Source organism: Coturnix japonica, unplaced genomic scaffold (assembly GCF_054131305.1).
Source record: "Coturnix japonica strain WE unplaced genomic scaffold, WE-NBRP24 Scf114, whole genome shotgun sequence".
NCBI lineage: Eukaryota > Metazoa > Chordata > Aves > Galliformes > Phasianidae > Coturnix > Coturnix japonica.
In genome coordinates this window covers 1-13,321 of record NW_028189017.1, presented here as the reverse complement: position 1 = coordinate 13,321, position 13,321 = coordinate 1, and the positions used below count along the sequence as shown (strand labels likewise).

Genomic DNA, 13,321 nt, shown 5'->3' with positions numbered 1-13,321 from the left:
CCATTATCCCCCATGACCCCATTGTCCCACCCCATTGTCCCTATTAACCCCATAATCCCACCCCACTGACCCCATAACCCACCCGTCCCCTTATTGGGGTCCACTGTAGGGTCAGCGATAACCGGCATCAAAACCCCATTAAAGGGGTGACGGACACGGCGCCCATGGAGGTGCTGGAATAGGGCGAGTCAATGCAACCCCGACCCCATAAGCTCCTCCCACCCCACAAGCCCCTCCCACCCCATAAGCCCCACCCACCCCATAAGCCCCCAACCCCATAAGCTCCTCCCACCCCATAAGCTCCACCCACCCCATAAGCTCCACCCCCAACCCAATAAGCTCCTCCCACCCCATAAGCTCCACCCCAACCCCATAAGCTCCACCCACCCCATAAGCCCCATCCACCCCATAAGCTCCACCCCCAACCCCATAAGCTCCACCCACCCCATAAGCTCCTCCCACCCCATAAGCTCCACCCACCCCATAAGCTCCTCCCACCCCATAAGCTCCACCCACCCCATAAGCTCCTCCCACCCCATAAGCTCCTCCCACCCCATAAGCTCCTCCCACCCCATAAGCTCCACCCACCCCATAAGCTCCACCCACCCCATAAGCTCCATCACCCCATAAGCCCCACTCACCCCATAAGCTCCTCCCACCCCATAAGCTCCTCCCACCCCATAAGCCCCACCCACCCCATAAGCCCCACCCCCACCCTATAAGCTCCTCCCACCCCATAAGCTCCGCCCCAACCCCATAAGCCCCACCCACCCCATAAGCTCCACCCCCAACCCCATAAGCTCCTCCCACCCCATAAGCTCCTCCCACCCCATAAGCCCCACTCACCCCATAAGCTCCACCCCCAACCCCATAAGCCCCTCCCACTCACCCCATAAGCTCCACCCACCCCATAAGCCCCAACCCCATAAGCCCCACCCACCCCATAAACCCCTCCCACCCCATAAGCTCCACCCACCCCATAAGCCCCATAAGCCCCCAACCCCATAAGCCCCTCCCACCCCATAAGCCCCACCCACCCCATACGCCCCACCCACCCCATAAGCCCCACCCACCCCATAGGCTCCTCCCACCCCATAAGCCCCATAATCCCCCAACCCCATAAGCCCCATAAGCCCTGACCCCATAAGCCCCATAAGCCCCATAAGCCCCATAAGCCCCATAAGCCCTGACCCCATAAGCCCTGACCCCATAAGCCCCATAAGCCCTGACCCCATAAGCCCCATAAGCCCTGACCCCATAAGCCCTGACCCCATAAGCCCTGACCCCATAAGCCCCATAAGCCCTGACCCCATAAACCCCATAAGCCCCCAACCCCATAAGCCCCATAAGCCCTGACCCCATAAACCCCATAAGCCCCCAACCCCATAAGCCCCATAAGCCCTGACCCCATAAGCCCCATAAGCCCCATAAGCCCTGACCCCATAAGCCCCATAAGCCCTGACCCCATAAGCCCCATAAGCCCCATAAGCCCTGACCCCATAAACCCCATAAGCCCTGACCCCATAAGCCCCATAAGCCCCATAAGCCCCATAAGCCCTGACCCCATAAGCCCCATAAGCCCTGACCCCATAAGCCCCATAAGCCCCATAAGCCCTGACCCCATAAGCCCTGACCCCATAAGCCCTGACCCCATAAGCCCCATAAGCCCTGACCCCATAAGCCCCATAAGCCCCATAAGCCCTGACCCCATAAGCCCTGACCCCATAAGCCCTGACCCCATAAGCCCCATAAGCCCTGACCCCATAAGCCCCATAAGCCCCATAAGCCCCATAAGCCCTGACCCCATAAGCCCCATAAGCCCTGACCTCATAAGCCCCATAAGCCCCATAAGCCCCATAAGCCCTGACCCCATAAGCCCTGACCCCACACCTGGTACCGTGTGTCTGTGGGGTGAACGGCCACGGCCACGTCCCCCAACATGGTTTCGGGGCGGGTGGTGGATACGGGCAGCTCCAGCCCTATAGGGAAACAATGGGATGGGGGGCACTTGTGGGGCACAAGGGGGCAGCTATGGGGACAGCTATGGGGTTGTCTATAGGGACATCTATGGGTTTGTCTATGGGGACGCTTATGGGGACATATATGGGGTCGTCTATGGGGCCAACTATGGGGACGTCTATAGGGACGTCTTTGGGTTTGTCTATGGGGACGCTTATGGGGACATGTATGGGGTCGTCTATGGGTTCGTCTATGGGGTCGTCTATGGGGCCACCTATGGGGTCGTCTATGGGGTCATCTATGGGGCCGTCTATGGGGCCGTCTATGGGGCCATCTATGGGGCCATCTATAGGGCCAACTATGGGGCCATCTATAGGGCCATCTATGGGGCCATCTATGGGGCCATCTATAGGGCCATCTATGGGGCCATCTATGGGGTCATCTATGGGGCCATCTATGGGGTCACCTATGGGGCCATTTATGGGGTCGCCTATGGGGCCATCTATGGGGTCGTCTATGGGGCCATCTATGGGGTCACTTAGAGGGCCAACTATGGGGCCATCTATAGGGTCATCTATGGGGCCATCTATGGGGTCATCTATAGGACCATCTATAGGGCCATCTATGGGGCCATCTATGGGGCCAACTATGGGGCCATCTATGGGGCCATCTATAGGGCCATCTATAGGGCCATCTATGGGGCCATCTATGGGGTCGTCTATGGGGCCATCTATGGGGTCAACTATGGGGCCATCTATGGGGTCGTCTATGGGGCCATCTATAGGGTCATCTATAGGGTCATCTATGGGGCCGTCTATGGGGCCGTCTATGGGGCCATCTATAGGGCCATCTATGGGGCCATCTATGGGGTCGTCTATGGGGCCATCTATGGGGCCATCTATGGGGCCATCTATGGGGCCAACTATGGGGCCATCTATGGGGTTGTCTATGGGGCCATCTATGGGGCCATCTATGGGGCCATCTATGGGGCCGTCTATGGGGCCGTCTATAGGGTCATCTATGGGGTCGTCTATGGGGCCATCTATGGGGCCATCTATGGGGCCGTCTATGGGGCCTTCTATGGGGCCATCTATGGGGCCATCTATGGGGTCATCTATGGGGTCGTCTATGGGGCCATCTATGGGGCCATCTAGGGGGCCATCTATAGGGCCATCTATGGGGTCCCCTATGGGGCCGTCTATGGGGCCATCTATGGGGCCATCTATAGGGTTATCTATAGGGCCATCTATGGGGCCATCTATAGGGCCATCTATGGGGCCGTCTATGGGGTCGTCTATGGGGCCATCTATGGGGCCATCTATGGGGTTGTCTATGGGGTCCCCTATGGGGTCGTCTATGGGGCCATCTATGGGGCCATTATAGGGTTATCTATAGGGCCATCTATGGGGCCATCTATAGGGCCATCTATAGGGCCATCTATGGGGTCGTCTATGGGGTCATCTATGGGGCCATCTATAGGGCCATCTATGGGGCCATCTATGGGGCCATCTATGGGGCCAACTATGGGGCCATCTATGGGGCCATCTATAGGGCCATCTATGGGGCCATCTATGGGGCCATCTATGGGGCCACCTATGGGGTCAGCTATGGGGTCGTCTATAGGGCCATCTATGGGGTCGTCTATGGGGCCATCTATGGGGCCATCTATGGGGCCGTCTATGGGGCCATCTATGGGGCCATCTATGAGGTCGTCTATGGGGCCATCTATGGGGCCGTCTATGGGGCCGTCTATGGGGTCATCTATGGGGTCCCCTATGGGGCCGTCTATGGGGCCATCTATAGGGCCATCATTGGGGCCATCTATGGGGTCCCCTATGGGGCCGTCTATGGGGCCATCTATAGGGTCATCTATGGGGTCCCCTATGGGGCCGTCTATGGGGCCAGCTCTCACCGTCATCCCCCTCCACGGGGTAAGCGAAGGTGACCATGACACCGAAGGTGACGGGGTGGGGGCAGCCGGGGACACGCAGCGACGTGGGGCCGGATATGGGGCGGGGGGACACCTATGGGGCAACAATATGGGGTCAGGGGGGAACAATATGGGGTCAGGGCAGTATTATAGGGACAATATGGGGGCAATATGGGGACATTATAGGGACACTATAGGGACACTATAGGGACACTATGGGGACATTATAGGGACACTATGGGGACACAATAGGGACACTATAGGGACACTATGGGGACACTATGGGGACACTATAGGGACATTATAGGGACATTATAGGGACACTATAGGGACACTATGGGGACACTATGGGGACACTATGGGGACACTATAGGGACACTATGGGGACACTATGGGGACACTATAGGGACATTATAGGGACACTATGGGGACACTATGGGGACACTATAGGGACACTATGGGGACACTATGGGGACACTATGGGGACACTATGGGGACACTATGGGGACATTATGGGGACATTATAGGGACACTATAGGAACCCATTAGGGACACTATAGGGACACTATGGGGACACTATAGGGACACTATAGGGACACTATGGGGACACTATGGGGACACTATAGGGACACTATGGGGACACTATGGGGACACTATGGGGACACTATGGGGACATTATAGGGACACTATAGGGACACTATGGGGACACTATGGGGACACTATAGGGATCCTATAGGTACATTATGGGGACCCTATAGGGACACTATAGGGACGTTATAGGGACACTATGGGGACACTATAGGGACACTATGGGGACACTATAGAGACACTATAGGGATGCATTAGGGACACTATAGGGACCCTATAGGGACATTATAGGGACACTATAGGGACACTATGGAGACACTATAGGGACACTATAGGGACACTATAGGGACAATATAGGGACATTATAGGGACACTATAGGGATCCTATAGGTACATTATGGGGACCCTATAGGGACACTATAGGGACCCATTAGGGACACTATAGGAACACTATAGGGACACTATAGGGACCCATTAGGGATACTATAGGAACCCTATAGGGACATTATAGGGACACTATAGGGACATTATAGGGACACTATAGGGATCCTATAGGTACATTATGGGGACCCTATAGGGACACTATAGGGACCCATTAGGGACACTATAGGAACACTATAGGGACACTATAGGGACCCATTAGGGACACTATAGGAACCCTATAGGGACACTATGGGGACACTATAGGGACCCATTAGGGACACTATAGGGACAATATAGGGACAATATAGGGACCCTATAAGGACCCTATATGGACACGGTCACCTCGATATCAGCCACAGCAGACTGTAGGGCACACGACCAGTTGACCAGCCTGGTATCTCGATGCACCAACCCACAACGATGCAGCCGCACAAAGGCCTCGGTCACAGCACGCGAGAAACCCTATAGCAAGGGGATAATGGGGTTATATGGGGTTATATGGGGGGATATGGGGTTATATGGGGTTATATGGGGTTATATGGGGTTATAGGGGGTTATATGGGGGATATGGGGGGATATGGGGGGATATGGGGTTATAGGGGGTTATATGGGGGGATATGGGGTTATATGGGGTTATATGGGGTTATATGGGGGGGATATGGGGGGATATGGGGGGATATGGGACAATGGGGATAATGGGATAATGGGGTTATATGGGGTTATATGGGGTTATATGGGGTTATATGGGGTTATATGGGACAATGGGATAATGGGATAATGGGGTTATATGGGGTTATATGGGACAATGGGGATAATGGGATAATGGGGTTATATGGGGTTATATGGGGTTATATGGGGTTATATGGGGTTATATGGGATAATGGGATAATGGGATAATGGGATAATGGGGTTATATGGGGTTATATGGGGTTATATGGGGTTATATGGGGTTATATGGGACAATGGGATAATAGGGGATAATGGGGTTATATGGGACAATGGGGATAATGAGATTATATGGGGTAATAGGGGACAATAGGGGATAATGGGATAATGGGATAATGGGATAATGGGATAATGGGGATAATGGGATAATGGGGATAATAGGGATAATGGGATAATGGGACAATGGGGACAATGGGGTCTCTATGGGGTGACAATGGGGTGACACTGGGGTCTCTATAGGGTCTCTATGGGGTCTCTATGGGGTGACGATGGGGCTCACAGGGTCCATAGTGAAGGCACAGCGGGTCCAGTCCAACGAGGCCCCGAGGGAGCGGAGCTGGAGCAGGATGTCGGCACCGTGTCTGTATGGGGAGGGGGCTTCAATGGGACCCCAGACCCATTATAACAACCCCAATGGGACCCCAATGGGACCCCAGCCCCATTATAACGACCCCAATGGGACCCCAGCCCCATTATAATGAACCCAATGGGACCCCAATGGGACCCCAGCCCCTTTATACTGACACCAATGGGACCCCAGCCCCTTTATAACGACCCCAATGGGACCCCAACCCTTTATAATGACCCCAATGGGACCCCAGCCCCTTTATAATGACCCCAATGGGACCCCAGCCCCTTTATAACGACCCCAATGGGACCCCAATGGGACCCCAGCCCCTTTATAATGACCCCAATGGGACCCCAATGGGACCCCAGCCCCTTTATAATGACCCCAATGGGACCCCAACCCTTTATAATGACCCCAATGGGACCCCAGCCCCTTTATAATGACCCCAATGGGACCCCAGCCCCTTTATAACGACCCCAATGGGACCCCAATGGGACCCCAGCCCCTTTATAATGACCCCAATGGGACCCCAATGGGACCCCAGCCCCATTATACTGACCCCAATGGGACCCCAACCCTTTATACTGACCCCAATGGGACCCCAGCCCCACATCCCCCCCCCTCACCTCTCCTTCCAGGCCCACACCTCATCCATGAACTCAGAGCGGGTCAGATCCTGACGTCTCACCCCCCTTTGTTGCCATAACCACCTTTCAACCACGGCCTGGGGACGTATAGGGACATATAGGGGACATATAGGGACATATAAAGGATGTATAGGGGACATATGGGGACATATGGGGACATACAGGGACATATAGGGGATGTATAGGGACATATAGGGGATATATAGGGACATATAGGGACATAGAGGACATATATGGGATGTATAGGGACATATAGAGAACATATAAGGGACGTATAGGGACATGTAGGTCCATATAGGGGACATATAGGGACATACAGGGGATATATAGGGACATATAGGGGACATATGGGGACATACAGGGCCATTTAGGGCCCATTTAAGGCCATTTAAGGCCATTTAGGAGATATATAGGGACATATAAGGGACATATAGGGACATATAGGGGATGTATAGGGACATACAGGGACATATAGGGCCATTTAGGGCCCATTTAAGGCCATTTAGGGCCATTTAGGGGATATATAGGAACATATAGGGACATATAGGGGATGTATAGGGACATTTAGGGGACATATAGGGGATATATGGGGACATACAGGAACATACAGAGCCATTTAGGGCCCATTTAAGGACATTTAGGGCCATTTAGGGGATATATAGGGACATATAGGGACATACAGGGGATATATAGGGACATATAGGGACATATAGAGGATATATAGGGACATATAGGGGATATATGGGGACATACAGGGCCATATAGGGCCATATAGGGCCATTATAGGGTCCTGACACCCACCTGTGTAGCGATCCCTGCATGGTCAGTGCCCGGCACCCACAGCACAGTCCAGCCCTGCATCCGCCTCCTGCACGGCCCCATAAGTGTCAGATATGGGGGGGGGGACAGCCCAAGACCCCTCCCACCACCCTATAGGGGTCCCAGCAACCCATGGGGGTCCCACAGACCCCCAATTTACCCTCCCCACCCCAAATACCCCCCCATTTCACCTACCTCCCCCCCCCCCCCCCCATCTACCAGGGCTCCAATCTACCCCCAACCCCCCCCTCACCCCAAATCCCCCCCCATATTCTCCCCCCATTTAATCCCCCCCCCCCCATTTCCCATGCCCCCCCCCCCCAATTTCCCCTCCTCCCCCCCCCCCCATCTCCCAGGGCTCCAATCTACCCCCAACTCCCCACCCCCACCCCAAAGACCCCCTCATTTAAACCCCCCCCCATTTAACCCCCCCCAAGCTGCCCCACATATTCCCCCCCCCCCATTTAATCCTCCCCCCAGCTCCCTGTCACCCCCCCCCCACCTCTCTGCCCCCCCCCCCCATCTCCCAGGGCTCCAATCTACCCCCAACCCCCCAACCCCCACCCCAAATACCCCCCCCCATTTAACCCCCCCCATTTTAAACCCCCCCCCCCCCATTTAATCCCCCCCGCCACCTCCTGTGTGTCCCCCCCCCCACCTCTCCGCCCCCCCCCCATCTCACAGGGGTCCAATCTACCCCCAACCCCCCCACCCCACCCCAAATACCCCCCCCCATATTCCCCCCCCCCCCATCTCCCAGGGCTCCAATCTACCCCCCAACCCCCCACCCCCACCCCAAACCCCCCCCATTTAAACCCCCTCCCCAAGCCCCCCCACATATTCCCCCCCCCACATTTAATCCCCCCCCCAGCTCCCTGTCACCCCCCCCCCACCTCTCTGCCCCCCCCCCCCATCTCCCAGGGCTCCAATCTACCCCCAACCCCCCCACCCCACCCCAAATACCCCCCCCATATTCACCCCCCCCATTTAAACCCCCCCAGCTCCCTGTCACCCCCCCCCCCCACCTCTCTGCCCCCCCCCCCCATCTCCCAGGGCTCCAATCTACCCCCAGCCCCCCCCCACCCCAAATACCCCCCCCCATATTCCCCCATTTAATCCCCCCCCCACCTCCTGTGTCCCCCCCCCTCTGTCCCCCCATTTAGTCCCCCCCCCCATTTAGTCCCCCCCCCCCACCTCTCTGTCCCCCCCCCATCTCATAAGGCTCCAATCTACCCCCAACCCCCCCACCCCCACCCCAAATACCCCCCCCATTTAATCCCCCCCCCCATTTAACCCCCCCCCTCACCATCGCACTATAGCATCCTGCAGGGCGACGGTGAGCGCGTGTCCGACGTGCAGAGACCCCGTCACGTTGGGGGGGGGCAGCACCAAACTCAGGACCCCCCCCGACCCCGATTCGTCCTTATTATGGGGTGGGGGGGGGTCTCCGTCTTTATTATGGGGTGGGGGGGGGCTGAAGATATTGAGCTTCTCCCACCACTCGTACCAGGCAGCTTCCACATAGCGGGGGCTGTAGGAGGGGGGAGGGGCACCCCCGTGGCTATGGGGGGGGGCACAGCATTTAAATGGGGGGGGGTCACTGTGTTCAACCCCCCCCCCCCCCATCATATAGAATGGCCTTATGGCCCCCCCATTATATATAAGGGCCTTAGACCTATCCTTATCCCTACCCCCCCCCCCTATAGCATTTAAATGGGGGGGGGGACTGTGTTCAACCCCCCCCCCCCCATCATATATAATGGCCTTATGGCCCCCCCAGCCTATATATACCCATTATATACACCCTCGTTATATATATACCCATTATATATATACCCCCCCCATTATATATATACCCCCCATTATATATACCCCCCATTATATATATACCCCCCCATGATATATATACCCCCCCATTATATATATACCCATTATATACCCCCCCATTATATATATACCCCCATTATATATATACCCCCCCATTATATATATACCCCCCATTATATATATACCCCCCCATTATATAGATACCCCCCATTATGTATATACCCCCCCCATTATATATATACCCCCCATTATATACATATCCACTATATACCCCCCCAGACCCCCCCTCACCTTTCTTGCCATCAGGTTCCAATGGATGCTGATACTCCACTATGGGTTTAGGAGCCCAGGCCTTTGGGGGGGGGGTGGGCACCTTAAAATGGGGGGGGGGGTGTATATATGGTGGGACATTGCCCCCCATTGACTCCCATAGCCCCCCATTGACTCCCATTGACTTCCATTGACTTCCATTGCCCCCATTACCCCCATTGCCCCCATTGACTCCCATTGCCCCCATTGACTTCCATTGACTCCCATTGACTTCTATTGCCCCCCATTGACTTCCATTACCCTCCATAGACCCCCATTGCCCCCCATTGACTCCCATTGACTCCCATTGACTTCCATTGCCCCCCATTGACTTCTATTGTCCCCCATTGACTTCCATTACCCTCCATAGACCCCCATTGCCCCCCATTGACTCCATTGACTCCCATTGACTTCCATTGCCCCCCATTGACTTCTATTGTCCCCCTTTGACTCCATTGTCCCCCATTGACTTCTATTGCCCCCATTGACTTCCATTACCCTCCATAGACCCCCATTGCCCCCCATTGACTCCCATTGACTCCCATTGACTTCCATTGCCCCCCATTGACTTCTATTGCCCCCCATTGACTTCCATTACCCTCCATAGACCCCCATTGCCCCCCATTGACTCCCATTGTCCCCCATTGACTTCTATTGCCCCCATTGACTTCTATTGCCCCCCATTGACTCCCATTGCCCCCCACTGACTTCTATTGCCCCCCATTGACCCCCATTTTCCCCCATTGACTTCCATTGCCCCCACTGACTCCCATTGCCTCCCATAGCCCCCCATTGACTCCCATTGACTTCCATTGACCCCCCACAGACCCCCATTGCCCCCCATTGACTTCCACTGACCCCATTGCCCCCCATTGACTCCCATTGCCCCCCATTGACTTCCATTGCCCCCCATTGACTCCCATTGACTTCCATTGCCCCCCATTGACTCCCATTGACCCCCATTGACTTCCATTGCCCCCTATTGCCCCCCATTGACTCCCATTGCCCCCCATTGACTTCCATTGCCCCCCATTGACTTCCATTGACCCCCATTGACTCCCATTGACCCCCATTGACTTCCATTGCCCCCTATTGCCCCCCATTGACTCCCATTGCCCCCCATTGACTTCCATTGCCCCCCATTGACTCCCATTGACCCCCATTGACTCCCATTGCCCCCCATTGACTCCCATTGCCCCCCATTGACTCCCATTGACCCCCATTGACTCCCATTGCCCCCCATTGCCTCCCATAGCCCCCCATTGACTCCCATTGACTTCTATTGCCCCCATTGACTTGCATTACACTCCATAGACCCCCATAGCCCCCCATTGACTTCCATTGCCCCCCATTGACTTCTATTGCCCCCCATTGACTTCCATTGCCCCCCATTGACTTCCATTGCCCCCCATTGACTTTCTATTGCCCCCATTGACTTCCATTGCCCCCATTGACTCCCATTGCCCCCCACTGACTTCTTTTGCCCCCCATTGCCCCCATTGCCCCCCATTGACCCCCATTTTCCCCCATTGACTTCCATTGCCCCCATTGACTCCCATTGCCTCCCATAGCCCCCCATTGACTTCTATTGCCCCCCACTGACTTCCATTACCCGCCATAGCCCCCCATAGCTCCCTATTGACTTCCATTGCCCCCCATTGACTCCCATTGCCCCCATTGACTCCCATTGCCCCCCATTGCCCCCCATTGACTTCCATTGACTCCCATTGCCCCCCACTGACTTCTATTGCCCCCCATTGATCTCCATTGACTCCCATTGACCCCTATTGCCCCCCATTGACTCCCATTGCCCCCCATTGACTCCCATTGCCCCCCATTGACTTCTATTGCCCCCCATTGACTCCCATTGCCCCCCATTGACTTCTATTGCCCCCCATTGACTCCCATTGACTTCCATTGACTGCCATTGACTTCCATTGACTCCCATTGCCCCCCATTGACTCCCATTGCCTCCCATAGCCCCCCATTGACTCCCATTGACTTCCATTGACCCCCCACAGACCCCCATTGCCCCCCATTGACTTCCACTGACCCCCATTGCCCCCCATTGACTTCTATTGCCCCCCATTGACTCCCATTGCCCCCCATTGACTTCTATTGCCCCCCATTGACTCCCATTGACTTCCATTGACTCCCATTGACTGCCATTGACTTCCATTGACTCCCATTGCCCCCCATTGACTCCCATTGCCTCCCATAGCCCCCCATTGACTCCCATTGACTTCCATTGACCCCCCACAGACCCCCATTGCCCCCCATTGACTTCCACTGACCCCCATTGCCCCCCATTGACTCCCATTGCCCCCCATTGACTTCCATTGCCCCCATTGACTCCCATTGCCTCCCATAGCCCCCCATTGACTCCCATTGACTTCCATTGCCCCCCATTGACTTCCATTGCCCCCCCATTGCCCCCCATTGACTCCCATTGCCCCCCATTGACTTCCATTGCCCCCATTGACTCCCATTGCCTCCCATAGCCCCCCATTGACTCCCATTGACTTCTATTGCCCCCATTGACTTCCATTACCCTCCATAGACCCCCATAGCCCCCCATTGACTTCCATTGCCCCCCATTGACTCCCATTGCCCCCCATTGACTTCTATTGCCCCCCATTGACTTCCATTGCCCCCCATTGACCCCCATTGACTTCTATTGCCCCCCATTGCCCCCCATTGACTTCCATTGACTTCCATTGCCCCCCATTGACTCCCATTGCCCCCCATTGACTTCCATTGCCCCCCATTGACTTCCATTGCCCCCCATTGACTCCCATTGCCCCCCATTGACTCCCATTGCCTCCCATAGCCCCCCATTGACTCCCATTGACTTCCATTGACCCCCCACAGACCCCCATTGCCCCCCATTGACTTCCACTGACCCCCATTGCCCCCCATTGACTTCTATTGCCCCCCATTGACTCCCATTGACTTCCATTGACTCCCATTGACTCCCATTGACTTCCATTGACTTCCATTGCCCCCCATTGCCCCCCATTGACTTCTATTGCCCCCCATTACCCCCATAGCCCCCCATTGAGGCCTAGGCCTCACCTCAGGCCTCGCCCCCTTCAAGGCCTCTTTCTCCCTCTTTAACCTCAACCTCCGTTCTTTCTGTTCCCGACCCTTTAACCGGATCATTTCCGGGTCATCCCGGGGGTCAACAGCGGAACCGGAAGTGGTGACCCCCCCGTGACACCGGGCCCGACCTCCCGTGTGGAACCGGAGGGTCCGAAAAGCGCGGGGTGCGATGGGGGCCGCCATCTTGGAGTGGGAGGAGCTTCCGGCGTCACGTGAAGGCTGGCGATTGGTCGGCTGGTGCCACGTGACGGGGCGCCCTTTGCTTTGCGATTGGGTGGTTGCTTGCACGTGACTTACGAGCGTGTGGAGAGCGGTAAGGGGATGGGGGGCGGTGGGGGGTAATGGGGGGATATGGGGATACATAGGGATACATAGAGACCCATAGGGACCTATAGGGACCCATAGAGACCCATAGAGACCCAA

At 55.7% G+C, this 13,321-nt stretch overlaps 1 protein-coding gene across 1 annotated transcript in view; it reads right to left on the bottom strand.

Moving 5' to 3' along the window:
• VARS2 (valyl-tRNA synthetase 2, mitochondrial) overlaps positions 1-13,110 on the bottom strand; it is a gene marked incomplete at its 3' end in the record, with an annotated part of 31,903 nt that extends 18,793 nt beyond the window's left edge. Inside the window, exons 1-10 of the mRNA XM_085535286.1 lie at positions 12,872-13,110; positions 9,779-9,860; positions 8,967-9,221; positions 7,643-7,709; positions 6,821-6,918; positions 6,126-6,207; positions 5,243-5,362; positions 3,872-3,983; positions 1,891-1,979; positions 83-173 (exon numbers count right to left, since the gene is read on the bottom strand). Of these exons, the coding sequence (XP_085391412.1) occupies positions 83-173; positions 1,891-1,979; positions 3,872-3,983; positions 5,243-5,362; positions 6,126-6,207; positions 6,821-6,918; positions 7,643-7,702 (652 nt within the window). The remainder of the gene's footprint in view (positions 1-82; positions 174-1,890; positions 1,980-3,871; positions 3,984-5,242; positions 5,363-6,125; positions 6,208-6,820; positions 6,919-7,642; positions 7,710-8,966; positions 9,222-9,778; positions 9,861-12,871) is intronic.
• Positions 13,111-13,321: the final 211 nt, after the last annotated feature.